This window comes from Panulirus ornatus, chromosome 5 (genome assembly GCF_036320965.1).
Source record: "Panulirus ornatus isolate Po-2019 chromosome 5, ASM3632096v1, whole genome shotgun sequence".
Taxonomy (NCBI): domain Eukaryota; kingdom Metazoa; phylum Arthropoda; class Malacostraca; order Decapoda; family Palinuridae; genus Panulirus; species Panulirus ornatus.
The window spans coordinates 11,559,621-11,578,685 of NC_092228.1; the positions used below are offsets into that span (position 1 = coordinate 11,559,621).

The window sequence follows — 19,065 nt, forward strand, 5'->3', positions numbered from 1 at the left end:
TTCTTTCACACACTTTACCAAACTCAGTCACCAGCTTCTGCAGTTTCTTACATGAATCAGCCACCAGCGCTGTATCATCAGCGAACAACAACTGACTCACTTCCCAAGCTCTCTCATCCACAACAGACTGCATACTTGCCCCTCTTTCCAAAACTCATGCATTCACCTCCCTAACAACCCCATCCATAAACAAATTAAACAACCATGGATGACATCATAAAATCCAATAAAAAATCCTTAAACAATTTCCAACTTACATCCCCTTCCAGTGATGAAATACAATGTTGCATTTAAATTTCAAGGTCCTTACATCATATTTCTATACAGTATATTTTTCATAATCTTACCACATGCATTCCTCAACTTTTCTTCTTAATTTTTTTTTCTTAATACTGTATCAAAAACTATAACCATCTATTCACATTTTAAGATTTCCAAATTCTAAAAACTATAGATTACCTGTCCCTAGGTATTATGCATTTCTTTAGCACTATACACCTACATCAATCTATGTTAATGGTTATTTCTTTATATCCATCAGTGTAATTTGCACATAAGGGAGGATTGGAAATGTACAGTAAAAATGGAGGTATATATAGTACAAATCTATAACATTATACCGTCCCAGGACCACTTATTCGGGGGCTCTTACAGCTTCAGGGTTGCACAATTGTAGCAACAGCAGGGCAGACTACACTAAAGTGAAAAATTCTTTGATGAAACTGAGTTCTATTTCATTAACTGAAAGTGATACAGCATCACCAAAGGTGACTTTTTATTTGTGGTATAACCAGTAATGTTAAATATGAAGAAAGTGGGCAAAAAATGTTCAGAGAAATAGAGGGATTTGCAAGAGGCATGTATGGATCAGAAGAAAGTGTATGAAAATGAGAGAGTCCATAGAGATGCTCTGTGGAAGGTGTTATAAAATAAAGGGTGTGTGAGAGAAGCTGCTAAAAGCAGTGAAGAATTTTCATCATAAGATTAAAGCATGTGTGCAAGTAGAAAGAAAGGAGGGTTAGTACTTTCAAGTTCACGTAGGTCTGTGGAAAGGGTGTGCAATGATTATGGATAGGGCAGTGAGAGGTGAATGCAAACATTAAAACAGTACTGTATAGATGAAACAGCAATGAATCAGTTAAGTCTGGTTGAAAATATCAAACCAAGTCAAAATTCTATTTAGTAATCAAGTCTTATATCAATCTATATTTAAATCCTTAGATATTAAATAATACAAAGGGTCAGGAAAATATTTGGGAAAAATGGATTCCTACAAATAACTGCTGCAGTGAACAATAATAATTCTTAAAAATCAAATACATACCGTACTGAGAGGGTAAAATCACCGGGGTTGGACTTGGAGGGACGTGCAAGGAAGGAGCCCTCGATGCCTCGCTCCTTCAATAGGACTTCTGCCTCCAGACCCGACACATTCGGGTGGAACCATCTGGATTCAGGGTACATAGTGCTAATTACTACAGGTCAGTTACATCAATGGAATAATGATTTCATATCACATACACTACAAAATCTTTCAATCCCTAAATAAAGTCAAAAGGTAACTACTGCATTAAATAATATATATACATACATATACATAAATATATGTATATCTTTTTCATACATATTCGCTATTTCCCATGTTAGCAAGGTAGCGTTAAGAACAGAGGACTGAGCCTTAGAGGGGAATGTTCCTTCTTTTGGAAAATTTAAAATGAGAGGGGAGGATTATATATATATACATATGTAGGTTTGCGGCAGGGGTGTGTGATGTCTCCATGGTTGTTTGATTTGTTTATGGATGGGGTTGTTAAGGAGGTGAATGCAAGAGTTTTGGAAAGAGGGGCAAGTATGAAGTCTGTTGGGGATGAGAGAGCTTGGGAAGTGAGTCAGTTGTTGTTTGCTGATGATACAGCGCTGGTGGCTGATTCATGTGAGAAACTGCAGAAGCTGGTGACTGAGTTTGGTAAAGTGTGTGAAAGAAGAAACTTAAGAGTAAATGTGAATAAGAGCAAGGTTATTAGGTACAGTAGGGTTGAGGGTCAAGTCAATTGGGAGGTAAGTTTGCATGGAGAAAAACTGGAGGAAGTAAAGTGTTTTAGATATCTGGGAGTGGATCTGGCAGTGGATGGAACCATGGAAGCGGAAGTGGATCATAGGGTGGGGGAGGGGGCGAAAATCCTGGGAGCCTTGAAGAATGTGTGGAAGTCGAGAACATTATCTCAGAAAGCAAAAATGGGTATGTTTGAAGGAATAGTGGTTCCAACAATGTTGTATGGTTGCGAGGCATGGGCTATGGATAGAGTTGTGCGCAGGAGGATGGATGTGCTGGAAATGAGATGTTTGAGGACAATGTGTGGTGTGAGGTGGTTTGATCGAGTAAGTAACGTAAGGGTAAGAGAGATGTGTGGAAATAAAAAGAGCGTGGTCGAGAGAGCAGAAGAGGGTGTTTTGAAATGGTTTGGGCACATGGAGAGAATGAGTGAGGAAAGATTAACCAAGAGGATATATGTGTCGGAGGTGGAGGGAACGAGGAGAAGAGGGAGACCAAATTGGAGGTGGAAAGATGGAGTGAAAAAGATTTTGTGTGATCGGGGCCTGAACATGCAGGAGGGTGAAAGGAGGGCAAGAAATAGAGTGAATTGGATCGATGTGGTATACCAGGGTTGACGTGCTGTCAGTGGATTGAATCAAGGCATGTGAAGCGTCTGGGGTAAACCATGGAAAGCTGTGTAGGTATGTATATTTGCGTGTCTGGATGTGTGTATGTGCATGTGTATGGGGGGGGGGTTGGGCCATTTCTTTCGTCTGTTTCCTTGCGCTACCTCGCAAACGCGGGAGACAGCGACAAAGTATAAAAAAAAAAAAAAAAAAAAAAAAAAAATATATATATATATATATATATATATGTATATATATATATATATATATATATATATATATATATATATATATATATATATATATTTTCCCTGGGGATAGGGGAGAAAGAATACTTCCCACGTATTCCCTGCGTGTCGTAGAAGGCGACTAAAAGGGAAGGGAGCGGGGGGCTGGAAATCCTCCCCTCGTTTTTGTTTTTTCTTTAATTTTCCAAAAGAAGGAACAGAGAAGGGGGCCAGGTGAGGATATTCCCTCAAAGGCCCAGTCCTCTGTTCTTAACGCTACCTCGCTATCGCGGGAAATGGTGAATAGTATGAAAAAAAAAATATATATATATATATATATATATATATATATATATATATATATATATATATATATATATATATATATATATAGCAATATGGTCACAGTGATGCGTGTGATCTATTTGCTGATAACCATAAGAAAATTTTCTTTTTCTTTTCCTTGTGGTTATCAGCACACACACACATACACACATCATATATAAATATATATATATATATATATATATATATATATATATATATATATATATATATATATATATATATATATTTATATATATATAATTTGATTGCCACTTCCCGCGTTAGCAAGGTAGTGCCAGGGACAGATGAAGAAAGGCTACATCCACTCACATCCATTCTCTAGCTGTCATGTGTAAATGCACCAAAACCACACCTCCATATCCACAACCAGGCCTCTCAGACCTTTCCATGTTTTACCCTGGACGCTTCACAGGCCTTGGTTCAGCCCACTGACAGGATGTTGACCTCAGTATACCACATTGTTCTAATTCACTCTATCCCATCCAAGCCTTTCACCCTCCTATATGTTCTGGCCCAGATTGCTCAAAATCTTTTTCACTCCATCCTTCCAACATCCAACTTGGTCTCTCTCTTCTTTTCCACTCCACTTCTGACATATATCCTCTTTGTAAACCTCTCCACACTCATTCTCTCAATATGTTTACATAAATCCAGCAAACCCTCTTCAGCTATGTTAACCATACTCTTCACATATCTACACTTCTCTCTTATCCTTTGTTACTTGCTTGTTCGAACAGCCTCACATCCTACTACCTTTATTACTTAATCAAAGCACCTCATTTCACCAAGTTACAAGTACAATAAGACATGAACAGATAAAGAATAACATAATACATACACAGATGTCATAAACATATTCAATAAAGAGCACTATTAATTAGCAAGCATGATGATCCTAAATAATTTTCATTAACTCTAAAATCTTGTACATATAACATAAATAAACATCTCTGTGAACACACTGAAACATAGTAAAGCAAAAAAAATAAAAAATTCACAACTAATATTTCAAGGAAAGTAATGTAAAAACATTGGTTGGATATAAGGATCATGGACTAGAAATAAAAGCAAACACAATGAACAATGAGTGACCTAATGAATGAAATCACAGGCAAGCACTGAGCGCGGTGCAGCAAGTGAGTATTGAGGTGCTCACATTACCTGCCTTTCAACTTGATGGCGACAGCCTCAGGAGAGCGCTTGGTGCCGCGCTCCGGCTGCTGTGCTTGGTCAGAGATGCCGCCCACCACTTTCTGGTACAGAGAGTGGAGGCGGTTCCACATCTTCTGGGTCATCATCGTGACTCTCCCACCACACAACAAGGCCAACAGCTATACACCTCGCCTTGTTCTAACCCATCACCGAACAACTTATTCATTACAACTTTTAAACTTGGGGAATATCAGGGCAAGTGTTCTTTCCGAAACCACTGAACATAGGGGTTAACTACGTCCCGTCCTCTTACGGCATCTTGACATGGATAGTGTTTCACTCTACATGAATATAATTGCGTTCAGTGAATCAAATCAGTCAAGTTTTGACACACATGCACTGTCTCCCAGCATTAAACTCATGGCAATCTGCTTTATACTGCTGCAGCTGTCATTAGCTAATGATTTCACTCACAGATATACTTTTTTGTTACAAAGCTCAGGTTTTCAATCCCGGCTGCCCGGCCTGATATATGTTTCCATTTCTAAAGCGTTTTAAACGTTATATCATTTGAATTTTTTTTTCATCTGCAAAGCACTTCTACAAATACACATCAAATGTAGCAGACATCCACATCATCCCATAATTCCGATACTGAATTCACGAACCAAATTGCCCATAGCAAACCCAATGTCATATGTTTAATGCCTAGAACTGGTCCACTGTTCCATTACACATCAAAATCATGTTCACCTTCTCTGTCTTACCATAATAACTATAACCACCGTTTCACATATATTGTCTCAGTATGAACATTCATCTTGGAGCCACTCAGTTCCTCTCCCGTGTCTGCTACTCTTCAACTCCACTATGCCTGTCCTGCTTGTTCTTCTGCTTCCTTACTCTCTCCCTGCTTCCCTGTTACTCGTCCCTTTCCACAGCTGCTCCCTCTCGACACCTAACTATCCCTTCCGGCTCCTATGCTGCCATCATTATAATCTTATTAAACTCCCCGATCAAAGTGTTATCCTCCCTGCAACCCTGTGAACCTACGCGCTCACTGCTTGATACTGTGGCAGACAAATATTTAGGTGCCTTTAGCTTACACGATGAGTGTTGCCACCAATTACTACATTATAATAAAAGTACTAGATTCACGCTAAAGCTGGCATTGATTAACAAAGCCGTTATCTACAACAGTAATTGGGATATCGCAGTAAAAAGAAATATGAAAAGTCAACAACTAAATGCAAGCTGAAAATTAATAAAACGTACTAATTATAATAAATGACGTTTACATCCCAAACAGCAAAAGTAACAAAGGTATCAGTCATGTTCTTATATTATCATAATCTACATGGAACTTCCTAAAGCAGATAAGACGTCACACCGAAGCTAAAAGACGCTGTAGGAGGTAGTAGATAACGAAGAGATAAGACATTCTCCACAGTATGAGGTGCCTTAAAACCTTCCAGTAAACTGACAAGACCTGAGCCAGGTGATCCGTTTTAACTTTCCACAAATCCTGACTTTTCTATGGAAGTCAGGAAATGCCTACTCAACTGCGGCTTCTGCCAATTATTTGGTATCTTACGTCATTATCAAACATGACTTGGCTTATCAAGATAACGAATATATATCATGTGAATAAATTTCACCAAATGGATCATATCTGTAACATTATTGTTTATGAATATCCGTCATCACGAGCCAGCTGGCTTAAGCTTAGGTAAGCAGAGCAATATTCTTGATGCAAAAATCCGATTCAACGACGCACACAAACTCAAGCGTACACCCTGACAAACACAAGCGCACTCCATAATGCAACAAACTATCTGTTTTAAATCAACTTTGCATCGGAAGTTCACTTCATAAAGCCGGAACATTGATCAAGCACGACCGGTGGATAATAACAACGGGAGAAAAAAAAATGCTTATTATTCACTGGATGAATGTACCCCGGTAAAAACGTTAATAGCGATCGCACCACCTCCCAGCAATATTCCCCCTCTCTCTCTCTCTCTCTCTCTCTCTCTCTCTCTCTCTCTCTCTCTCTCTCTCTCTCTCTCTCTCTCTCTCTCTCAATATTGCTGAAGTGGGAAAAACAAATTTCTAACGGCAAAAGATTTAAACCTTATTTGCCCAGAGGGATACACTGATAGTAAGGAGGGGGAGGGGAAATTGGACCAATTCTTATTATGGGAGTACATCGTGAGAAGTGAAACTGCAAGAGGAAAAAATACGTAGCGGTATTGATAAGGGACAAAACCTCCTAGGAATTTTAATGAACCAAAAGAGATATACATGACAGAAATGAAGGAACAATGATGACGGTATTATGAAGCACCGAAACGCACTCTTGAGGGACGAGGAAGTCATAATAATAATCTCAGTTATAAAGACAGAAAACATAGATTCTCATGCAGAGAGTCAAGAAGACAATTTCTTTGGGGGCTAATGTATACGGGAACAATTTATATCTGCATGCTACATTCAGAATGGTTGATACACCATCACTGATACACCTTAACGTTACACGGGGTAGCATGGAAATTAGAATATCTGATATAATAAACTTGGGCTTAAACCATGGCTCTTCTTGATCTACTGGTATACAAATAACTTGGGCTTAAACCTAAATCTCGTTGCAGAAGATCTTAGGGTAATGAAGTGTGATGAGGACTTATCAACTTACGAGGGAATCTAAATAAACACTAAGGTTCGTGCGGATAAATGGCTGATGAAATGTAACGTAAATACATAGTAATAACGATGGGGCAACGTGAAAGGCATCGATATCAGTATTATTCAGCAGTATATAAGCTGGAAGAGTCGGTGTTTGAGAGGAACTTAGAGGTATACATCATTCCTGTTCTGTAGGCAAAGGATTTGAAACCAAAGACAAACTGTCTGCTGGCAAATATCAAAACTGCACCGAAGTACATGTATAAGGGAAATATTAAGCAAACTGTTTATGACCTCCATTTAGCCGAAACCAGAATACGCTTCTCAAACTTAGCCATCACTTTTAAAGAAGCACAGATAACTGAGTAGGGCAGTAAAGATGGTACCAGATCGAATAAGCTACAGTAACTGTGTGTGCAAAAATGACCTGGGGGGGGGACAGTTAGCTTAATATATCGCAGAAGCTGCAACACGGGAGACAATATGAATACGGCCAACTTTCTGATGGCAAAGACTACAATCGCAGTGAAATAACTGCGTTAGGAAACGTTCGGTAAGGCTCTCATACAAGACGCAAAACTAGACTATAGCTCTCGAGCCTTAAAATCAAGCCAGAAGAAGCATAAGGATCTGAATTTAAGAGAGTCGAGTTACAATATCCCCATGGCTACTCATCTGTCCACAAAGGAGAGGAGGGGAGAGGACAGGAATGACCTAATTGCAACCGTCATGTTTGTAAACCATTTGTTCGACACAGACAGTGAACATCTCCTCAAGATGCAGTACACGAGTAACCACAGGCAGCAAGTAGTTGGACAAGAAGGTGTAAAGGAATACTTTTTTCAAGTGGTGGATGGTTGGAACGAAGAAACAACAGATGCCGAGAGTTTACAAAGGTCTGAGCAGAGTGTTCGTGAGATGGGAGACCCTACGAGTGCTGAACTCACTCCCCGTACTGTATACAACATGGGGTAATTATACCATTACCCACATTATATCTCCACAGGCTGTAGCTACTGCTCGCTCCAAGACCTTGAACAGCGTCTCATCCTAACTATATCACAGTAGAAAATATCATTCATAATCACTACAATCCTTACGGAATAATGCTGAAATAGCTCCAAAAAAGGAAAACATTTATATATGAATGCTAACACCGATTTAAGGACAAGGACATTTATGTAGGTTTATGAAAAGCTCTTAAATGATATAAATGTATTTGGGATGATTATCATTTACAATATCAAACTTCTTAAAATGTTTTGTCACAAGGGAGGTGACACGGTGAAGACAAGGGCAATAGTTGGGGCAGCCAAGGGGAGACAAGCTCGTTCGGTCTGCAAGGCCACCCGCGCACAGCCAGCCTCTCTCTCTCTCTCTCTCTCTCTCTCTCTCTCTCTCTCTCTCTCTCTCTCTCTCTCTCTCTCTCTCTCACCCCTAGAAGTGGGGGCCTTAGCTCTGACTCACCCGCGTTGTCAGCGATGATATACCAGGATACTGTACCAACACCAGTCCCACACCCGTTGCTGGCGGCAGTCCACTCATGCACAAACCGCATACATCTATGAATGAGTCATTAGCAAAATATATGATCCTTTTTTTATATCTTTCGCTCGGCAAAAAAAAAAGAAGTAATGCCCTCCCAAACAACCTCCAGTGGGATTACTTTTTTTCTCTAAATATACAATGGGGACCTGGAGCTGGGCGTATCCCTGTAATTATGGTCATTCACGGAAAAAAAAAGCCATGCCGTGGCCATACTTCAAATATAATACCCTGTGAACATTCTGAATATGAAAGCTTAGGAAACCTACAGCATGTAATAAAATACGTGGCTCATCTATATTACATAATCTGTATGTAGGGGGGAAAAAAACGCCGATCCACAACGCCAAAGGGGGATTACAATGAGACGAAAAAAAAAAAAGAAGCCATACGGAAATGGCGTGACAATACAAAAACAGGAAAACAGCCAAAAAACAACCCAAAACATCGTTACCACGACTGCTAATATTAGCGTCACTTTACATCCCGGACGCCACCAGAATTTGTGAGCCACTCCATCCAACACCTCAAGAAGAAGCCTAGAGCAAGAGGAGCCAATGCCTCCAAAATTAACTCATTTAGCCCATATTAATACTACATTTCACCGGGCAGTAAAGTTACAATATCAAGGATCTGGTGAAGAGCGTGGTCATGCTCAGGGAAAATACTAGACCTAGCCAGGATAGTTTGCCACCATCTCTCACAAGATATCAATGCCATCATTACCCTACCAGCCAAGTCCGCTCCATCTCTCCTGATAAAGTCAACCAAGTCGGTTATTTGAAAAAAAAAGGAAAAATCCTTTATCACCTTTAACCAGTTGGATGTTAAATATACTCCTGTATCAGTGGTGATACGTCTAGAAAGTTGATGGCAAATATATTCCTGTATCACTGGTGATACGTCCAGAAAGTTATGTTCTTTAAAAATTCGCACTATACGATGCATAATACTCTCTTTTACATCCACCAGAAGGAGTGTGTATAATCCTACGTTACACACGCACATAAGGCTTGATAAAATCATATCGACGACACCCAAAGAAAAAGCAGCCTCAGCCAGTCGGTAGAGAATCTGGAACTTTCTGGAGGGCCAAAAATTACACCAGGTGCAAGCCAGCAGAGAAAGTAGGGCATAGACCAGAAGACAACTACGACATAAACTACAGACATATCAGGAATCTCCAGAGAAGTGCAAACAAGGAACTCCCTTGGTTCCCACGGAGCCGCAAGCAATGTAGCTTTCTCCAGCCACCCAACGATGTACACAACGAACGTCTAGCTTGGCTTAGCTTACCTACCTTCCCTTCCCTTCCCAAAGTTAATAAGAAGCATCACAACATATACACACTGTCTGCACATATATATATATATACGAGATAACCAACACACGCTTCCAGACACCCTTCCCACACACATCAGACCTACATCACACTCTTTAAATCACCTCTCCACTTCAAAACTACATCCTACCCTGCCCAACTCTTCCTCCTAAGTCCAATAAATGCTCATCTTTCGTCTACGTATTTCCAGATTTCACCTCGGCATCTCCTGAATTCTGCACGGTGTAAAGAGGGCGCGAAATGCGATACCTTTTGTCCGAATCGATTTCTAAATAAATATTACTTTCCAGAACGCCGTAACCGCCAGCAACCTTAAAGGGAGGAGCGGGAAAAGCACGGTGGGTGGGTGGGTGGGTGCAGCAACGGGAGACATGCAGAGGGGCCTGCCGTCCGGGTGGTGGGAGAGGCACAGAGGACGGCCCAGAAAAGAAAGATGGTGGGAGGGTCAGGGAATAACGAGGGGAAAGGCTGGGGAAAGACAGGCACACCAAGTTGTGTGTGGGGGGGGGGTTATGAGGAACGTGGTGGGCGTGCCAGGCTCGGAAGGCGTGATGAAAATGGTGGGCGGGTCAGGCTGGGAAGGCATGAGGAACACCACGGTGGGGCGGGCCAGGTGAGAGAGAGGCAGGATGAGCTTTACCCCCGGTGGAACTGCCTCCCGTATGGAGGGTTGAGGAGGAAGCATGGTTATAGAGCCTGGCCACAGTGCTTACTTCCTGTTCCGGATGATTCCCTGGTGACTCACTAGTTGGTTGCGTCGGCCTCCCACTCACCTGGTGGCCCAACCAACATCCACCCCATGGCTGATCCCAGTTCTCCGGGTCGTACTCACTGGCGTCACACGCAACCACCTCAATATTCACAGAAATGTCTCCAGCGTGATGCCGGCCAAAGCACGTAAATCATCGAGCCGCTTTTAAAATTCCTTGCGTTCCTCGGACGTAAGCAAGATATATACCGCAGGATAAAAAAAAAAATATGGCGTTGCTACAGGGTCTAAAACCCGACTTGGAATGTAATCCCTTAATGTAATGACAGAACCCGTGAGGATAAAAACAGTGGTATTATAGGAAGCGTTACCCTCTTAATCACAACGGCATGACCTTTGGGTAAGATGGCGTGACCTTCGACCTAACCCTGTTATTTTAGTTGAAGTAGCAGTGAAGAATATACAATATATTTCTAAAGGGGCAAATATGCAAGTGGGTAGTAATTCTTCACCGCCAAAAATGTTCAGTGTAACTTTGAGACCAGAAGACAAGACCATCTGTTTCTAACATTTTCAGTAGATTCAACATGATGATCTCGTATACAAATCTGCCTGGCAGGTGAAAAGGTTTGAAAATGATCCTGTTTAAATATTTCTGGGTTACACCGACCATTTTCGCATCTACGAAATCACTACTTGCATATCAGCCTTTGGGTAATATACAACTTATTCAGTAGATTCAACATAATCTCGTGTGCAAATCTGTCTGGCTGGTGAAAAAGGTTTGAAAATGATCCTGTTTAAATATTTCTGGTTTATACCGACCATTTTCGCATCTAAGAAACCACTACTTGCATATCAGCCTTTGGGTAATATAAAACTTATTTCACCATCAAACTAACTGCACAAGGTCAGGTCAAAGGCCACACTATCGTAGTAAAGGGGCGTATCGTTGTACTCACGGTAACATTGTTCACACAGCCATTTTCTTTTTTCGTTTATTTACTCGCAAAGTCGGCCGAGTTTGCCATAAGTAAGGGAAGAAAACGTAACGCAGAGCCCACTTTCCCGATATCACAGGCATATAGATTATAGAAGATGGAGACTGGGGGTTTTCGAGAGCGATATGATATCCCTAGAACTTTGAATATGTCACACAAATCATGTTATATACAAGTTTCATGAAGGAATAATCCATTCAACGTAATATAAATAACGCAAGGGCATCTGGCCATATTTGAAATATCTATGAGCATCCTCATGAAAAAATTATGAACCTAATGAAAAACTGATGAAGTGGGATTTCACAAGAACCAATCGAGTTAGTCCGATTTATATAGGCGATATAGGAAGAAGCCCAACCAGAGTCAGTTCACATATAAGTACAGGTAACGTATTTCCCCCATTCCCCCTCATTTAAAGTTACCCTAACGATACATAACCCCGCCATGAGTTGCAACAGTAGGATCAGGAAGCCTTACTGCTCTGGTAACGCACAGGCTAATGAAAGTCTTAGGAAAAAACTCACTGAAGACCATTGCAAAACAAATGAAGGATGGCGAGTCAGTCCACTCATAATACTGTACTACCACCGGACTGTGACGGGCGGTACTGTGGTGTGTGACGGGCAGCACCTGTGGCGTTTGGTGTGATGGGCGGTGCCTGCATATGCTTCGCGGTGTTCCACGGGCCAACATGGAGGGACGCATGTACTACCACCTCCTGTTTAATCAGCGTTGCCCCACCGCCTCCCGTGAAGTATGTAAACGTAAAATAAAGGGGTAATGGGAAGCCTAGATTCGCTGTCTTCATGTTCTAAACTCAACTTTATAACGTTTCCCCTAAGCCTAGGACTCAAAATGATACAAGCTGCTTTTCAGGAGGTCTACGGGAGAGAGAGAGAGAGAGAGAGAGAGAGAGAGAGAGAGAGAGAGAGAGAGAGAGAGAGAACAGGAGAACTGATGGTATGTGACGAGGTTACTATGCTGGAGGACGCACCATCCCACATTCTGAACCTACTAAAATGGAGACAGGACAGTAGAGGTCTGCTCTTGCAGGACAGCTTGAGGCTTGGCAAGTTGAAGGAACCACGAAACACTCCCCTGAAGACTGGCCACCAAGACTAGGATAGTACGAGACAAAACCCTCCTTATGAATGTCATGAGCCTGTCATGCGCTACTGTGGGAAACAGTAACAAGACGTCGACAATAACAGGATGACAGGAAGGAAACATGTGTCACCAGGAGGGAAAAAATACTGTAAGAGCGGTTGACGAAAGAACTGGAACTGTAGTTTGAGAAAAAAACATGAAAAGTAGCAGCAATAATACAAAAAAGAGCTAAAATGTAAGAAAAGTAACGTAAGAACAGCAGAAATGTGCGACAGTATCATTAAAACAATAAAAACTGTAGTAATTGTAGTCGTAACATTGGACGCTGTATGAACGCTAAAGAGCAGTAACAGTACGAGTAACAAAATAAGCAGCAATTACGGACGAAACAGTTGAAGTCCGGTGATGAAAGCAGGACAAGCAGGGAGAACAGCTTAGGCCGGATTGAAGAGGCAGAGTGGAGGGTGTAGGAGGAGCAATGGCAAGAGCAGTGGCAGGTGCTGGTGGGTGATGACGACACTCGTTGACAACCTGTAAAGGCCACAAAAACCTCCGAGCGCCTCCACGGCCGATGTCGTGGCGTCTGCAACACTCGGGCGACTGCCCGCGGCCACCAGTGCCTTCTTCAACACACCGTGAGACCCACAACGTCTTGCACAGTTCCTACTCTCACACACGTGAGTGTGAAGTGAGACGGCATGGGAAACTTAATGTCTTAATCAAGGCCATCTCATTAACGTTACATACGTGTGTGTGTGTGTGTGTGTGTGTATATATATATATATATATATATATATATATATATATATATATATATATATATATATATATATATATACATCCTATCCTAAGTCAGGTACCTAGTGTATCGACCAACGCCTAAGGGAGGATGAACATCTAGGTTGACTGTGGACCGGCTGCCGCGACTAGGATTCGAACCATGCGTCACGGTTATCTACACAAACTGCTTCACACACACTATATATATATATATATATATATATATATATATATATATATATATATATATATATATATATATATATATGCAGGTAAACCACAAAAGAACACGTTATTCACGAAAATGCTGGTAGTCGCAGGGAAAATGAAACGCGAAAATTCGAGCTCTCGAAATATTTCACGAAAGAGCTCGAATCTTCGCGTTTCATCTTCTTGTGACTACCAGGATATTATATATCATCCCTGGGGATAAGGCGCGAAAGGATAAAGGCCACGCAACTGCTTGAAGCAGATGACTAAGAAGGGCGGGAGGGAGTGGTGGCAAGACATCCATCCCTCCTGTAATGCTTTTCCAAAGAAGGAACAGAGGAAGGTAGCCTAGCTAGGAACTCCTCCTCTATGGCGAACACGTAAGCATAGGAGAGAAAGAAATACACAGATTTCTAATTGGAAAATTTAAAAACGCCCTGATTGTAAAATAATCCTATAATCAATAGTCACTAGAGCAGGAACATGAAGTAATACCTGACGACCGACAAATTTTGGTAGGAGAGTTAGTGCTGGGTTGTGGCGAGTCGCCCTCCCGCCGGCAAGGCAAGTAAACAATAGGAGCAATCATTACGTCACAACATAACCAGACCATGTCGGCTCGCACGACAACCCATCAACAACAGCACCAGTCGCTGACGGCCTTCGGAAATGATTTAGTATTCAGGCAAGTAGTCCCCAGTATAAGGTTCACTGTGTTACTTTATTAATTCCGGCGAGTAAACAGGTTCAGCAAAAAGCTTATTTGACGAGCTTTTATATACATATATGTATATATATTTTTTTAAACCCAAGTGGAATACCGCCACTACTAACACAAGAGGCAATAAGGAGCCAAGAGTGATTTTACGTACACGGGTGCTGGAAGGCTCTAGCCAGCCCAGATAGGCTTGGGTCCACTAAGTAATCCCCTTGATGAGGGCTTCTGTCCGTGACGGCAGCCTTCTATAAAGAAAAGAACGTCACGGTGACGTGTACGGCTGCCGAACACGCTCGTGTCGCGCAGTCATCCCCCACCGCCGCACTTGACACAGCCCCGCCACACACACACACACACGTACACGTACACACTCCTCCCAGATATGAATTTCGAGGATCACTTACAAGAACGTGTGGACACTGCCTACTCCTTACTAAAACAATGGCGGCCGACTTCATTATGCAAGAACTGGCCTCCCACCGTTAGCGGGCTGGTGGGTTTACCTCCAACGGCACAGGTAGGACCAATACGCTCACCTTTCCTGAGGCTTCATGGCTTTGTCGTGCAGGAGGACGTGCGTTGGGTGTGGGGGCGAGGGCTCGGTGCGTGTGTGTGTGGCGCTGCTGAGAGTCACCAGCACAGCTCGGGAGGCACACACACTCACACCCGCCGCACAAACCGTACAAAATATAACCACAGCAGAACGACGCGACCTACGATTCCAACCAACGTGTTTAAAAAAAAAACCCTACGTGCAACAGCCACATCGTGCGTAATCATACCCTAATGTGGCAAAATGGAGTCATCTTGAAAACCTTGTATCCAATCACCCAAACTTACACGTATAAATAAATCAGCCTTTTGACGAGAGGCCGGATGAGGGAGACAACGATAAGACATCCTCCACGCGAACGCTCCCACACACACTTACCACACCGAACAGCTCATCTCATGACGCACTACTGACACTTCAGAAACCTTATGTAAATAAGACATAACCAACTTCCTTTCACGTGATCACCGAGTCGGAGAATCCTCCCCTACAATAACAGGACTTATGTCCATGAACAGAGCAGTCATGCATGCAAGGTTGTAGGGAATCGGTGGTGTGTTTTTTCTTGCTGATAGCGAGCATAACAGGCGCTTAAGTGGCGCAGCTGCCTCCCTCACCACACCGGCTGAGCAAGGACGGAGTCTCGCCAACTTGTAGCCTCTACACGAGCTATTACACCTCCATATCATAATGGTCATTTTAAGTATAAAGTAATCCTCTTTTCGTACCCTTTCGCATCAAGAATCAAACCCCAAAAGATGAATGCAATATCAAATGCTTTCCATTGACCCTACTCCCCACGTGAGCGCAACTTCCATCAATACTATACTATAACATCAGTCATCGTGGAATGTTGACCACATAACCGGATCGGAATGCTAGTAATGGCTCCTCCGTCGTTTTATGTTGCTTACGTCTGACTACATCATACACGCACGTTTACAAGCGAGCATGCCTCATCCGGAAGTATAAGCACTTCATAACCGTAGGACAAAGAATCAAGACATTGACTGTAGTCTACTCTAATCACACACGCTTTGCCAGACCTGAAAGTCGTATGAGAGGAGTACAAACCGTCTGTTACTCGTCGTATGTACAGGAACACCCAGCATACGTGATCGTCAAGCAGATCTGCAAATGGCTAGCACCACTCAGAAAGTAAACAAGTGACCAGAGGGACTGAGTAATACCAGCTGGAGGGGGAGGACCTCCTCTCCTCGTAAAAGCCCATCTGGTCAAGCTGCCCTCCTTATCACAGCTGTGAGATATGATTATACTGCCGTCTCCTATCAATCATTAGCCTCTGGAGTACAACGGCACGACCCTTGTGCATGATAACCCAGCAACTGACCTGAACCTTCAAGGACAAGTCAATGGCCACGCCATCATACCCGAAGGTGGTACAGTCGTTCTCAAAGGAGGTACCGTTGTGTTCAAGTTGATCACTACTCAAAGACACTTGACGTCTCAGTACCGTTCTTCTCCACGGTGACTACGAACATCTCAAAAGTCATAACTGATGCAGCAGTGAAACTCATCACGGCAGCACCACTACGAGAACCTAACAACAGAAACAGCTGGCTTGACACAGAAAAAAAAAAATTGAACACTGTCAGAGATGCATTAACAGCATGACCGCCACAACAGCACGGAGAGAAACCGCAGCAAAAGTAGCATAACTACGACGACAGTATCGTCACAGCAACAGGCCAACCGCATCTGCAACCCACCTCACTGGGGCAGACCACAGGCTAGTGACCCGGTAGTGTACCGATTACGCGGCTCCCCCGCAACACTTCATAGCCCAACACCTCTACATATCTGTTTCCCACATCCTTAACACATCTTCCTGTACCACAAACCTTCATCTACAACTGTCCCCTACGCCCAACTACCCCGAACGGTACCGCGAACCATCTTCTACACTTGTCTCCTACACCTTACCACACCTGCCTGCACCGCACACCATCCCCCTACATCTGTCACCTACACAGCAATCTACCAAGACTCCTGTATTCATTTTTGAAGGGGCGAATCAGATGTCTGGCTGAAGTCCTTCCCGCAAGAGAAGACGTCGTCCAGTGTGATGCAAAGTGTAAGGGGAAGGTAGAGATTGTGGGCGTCCAGTGCGAGGCAGAGGGTAAAGGAGGGAGAGTGTGGGCGTCCAGTGCGAGGCAGAGGGTAAGGGGAAGGTAAGACAGTGTGGGTGTCCAGTGTGAGGCAGAGGGTAAGGGGAAGGTAGACAGTGTGGGCGTCCAGTGTGAGGCAGAGAGTAAGGGGAAGGTAGACAGTGTGGGCGTCCAGTGTGAGGCAGAGGGTAAGGGGAAGGTAGAGAGCGTGGGCGTCCAGTGTAAGGCAGAGGGTAAGGGGAAGGTATAGTGTGGGCGTCCAGTGTGAGGCAGAAGGTAAGGGGAAGGTAAGACAGTGTGGGCGTCCAGTGTCAGGCAGAAGGTAAGGGGAAGGTAGAGAACATTGCCGTCCAGTGTCAGGCAGAGGGTAATGGGAAGGTATAGTGGGCGTCCAGTGTGAGGCAGAGGGTAAGGGGAAGGTAGACAGTGTGGGCGTCCAGTGTGAGGCAGAGGGTAAGGGGAAGGTAGAGAGCGTGAGCGTCCAGTGTGAGGCAGAGGGTAAGGGGAAGGTATAGTTTGGGCGTCCAGTGTGAGGCAGAGGGTAAGGGGAAGGTATAGTGGGCGTCCAGTGTGAGGCAGAGGGTAAGGGGAAGGTAGAGAGCGTGAGCGTCCAGTGTGACGCAGTGGGTAAGGGGAAGGTAGAATGTGGGCGTCCAGTGTGAGGCAGTGGGTAAGGGGAAGGTAAGACAGTGTGGGCGTCCAGTGTGAGGCAGTGGGTAAGGGGAAGGTATAGTGTGGGCGTCCAGTGTGAGGCAAAGGGTAAGGGGAAGGTATAGCGTAGGCGTCCAGTGTGAGGCAGAGGGTAAGGGGAAGGTGGAGAGCATGGGCGTCCAGTGTGAGGTAGAGGGTAAGGGGAAGATATAGAATGTGGGCGTCCAGTGTGAGGCAGAGGGTAAGGGAAAGGTATAGTTTGGGCGTCCAGTGTGAGGCAGAGGGTAAGGGGAAGGTATAGTGTGGGCGTCCAGAGTAAGGCAGAGGGTAAGGGGAAGGTGGAGAGCATGGGCGTCCAGTGTGAGGTAGAGGGTAAGGGGAAGATATAGAATGTGGGCGTCCAGTGTGAGGCAGAGGGTAAGGGAAAGGTATAGTTTGGGCGTCCAGTGTGAGGTAGAGGGTAAGGGGAAGGTGGAGAGCGTGGGCGTCCAGTGTGAGGCAGAGGGTAAGGGGAAGGTGGAGAGCGTGGGCGTCCAATGTGAGACAGAGGGTAAGGGGAAGGTGGAGAGCGTGGGCGTGGAGGGAGGTGGTGAGGCAGAATTCCCCGGGCGTCAGGTGGTGGCATAACATCCGCTCACCGCTCAGGTGCCAGGGCTATCGTTCCATGTCATCGGCAGAGCCGCTACGTGTCCGGCACTCACAACACCACCGCGAAGCACCAACAACCGAAAGTGATCACCACTCGAAACATTCAAACGTTTTGACCGAAAACGTCAAATCCAACGACGAACATTTATGACAATAGAGATTTTATTTACTTCAGATGGAGATGTAAAGACAACAAGCAACGTCCTCACTCCACCTGTATGACCAAGTAACTAAATGTACGACAGATGATATCCGAAAAATCACCATCTACCACCTGCGCTGTCTCCAAAGTCAGAAAGCACACAGCTGTTTGCGTGACCCTCTCAAGCACGACGGTACGATGCGACAGGGCGATGAAGTAGTATGATTCTTAAACACGTTGGCCCGGCTGACTTTAACCTGACCTGGGTCAAAGGCCAAGACCCGTCATCACGGTCCTCCCTCCTACTCCCAGGTCACTCCCCCGTCCCGTACATGTATCGATCAACGAGGGCACAACTGATCGCCTTGTCAATGCGGGAGACAAGCGCATAATTTCAGGTCTTAAGGCCTCATTCTTGTAATGTGCGCAGACCATACCACTATATCATGCCGGC

General features: G+C 43.9%; 1 protein-coding gene across 12 annotated transcripts in view; it reads right to left on the reverse strand.

Annotated features, from left to right (window-relative positions):
* The window catches only part of LOC139748346 (tyrosine-protein phosphatase non-receptor type 11-like), a 131,796-nt gene that overhangs the window by 39,029 nt on the left and 73,702 nt on the right, over positions 1-19,065 (reverse strand). For 4 of the 12 annotated variants that reach the window (XM_071661441.1, XM_071661417.1, XM_071661424.1 and 1 more), the window contains exons 2-3: positions 4,398-4,988; positions 1,325-1,447 (exon numbers count right to left, since the gene is read on the reverse strand). In XM_071661441.1, coding sequence (XP_071517542.1) covers positions 1,325-1,447; positions 4,398-4,534 — 260 coding nt within the window. In that variant the 5' untranslated portion in view covers positions 4,535-4,988. Of the gene's footprint in view, positions 1-1,324; positions 1,448-4,397; positions 4,989-15,024; positions 15,178-16,115; positions 16,169-19,065 lie in introns of those variants that run through there. The other 8 variants (XM_071661487.1, XM_071661453.1, XM_071661470.1 and 5 more) reach the window with 5 other exon arrangements.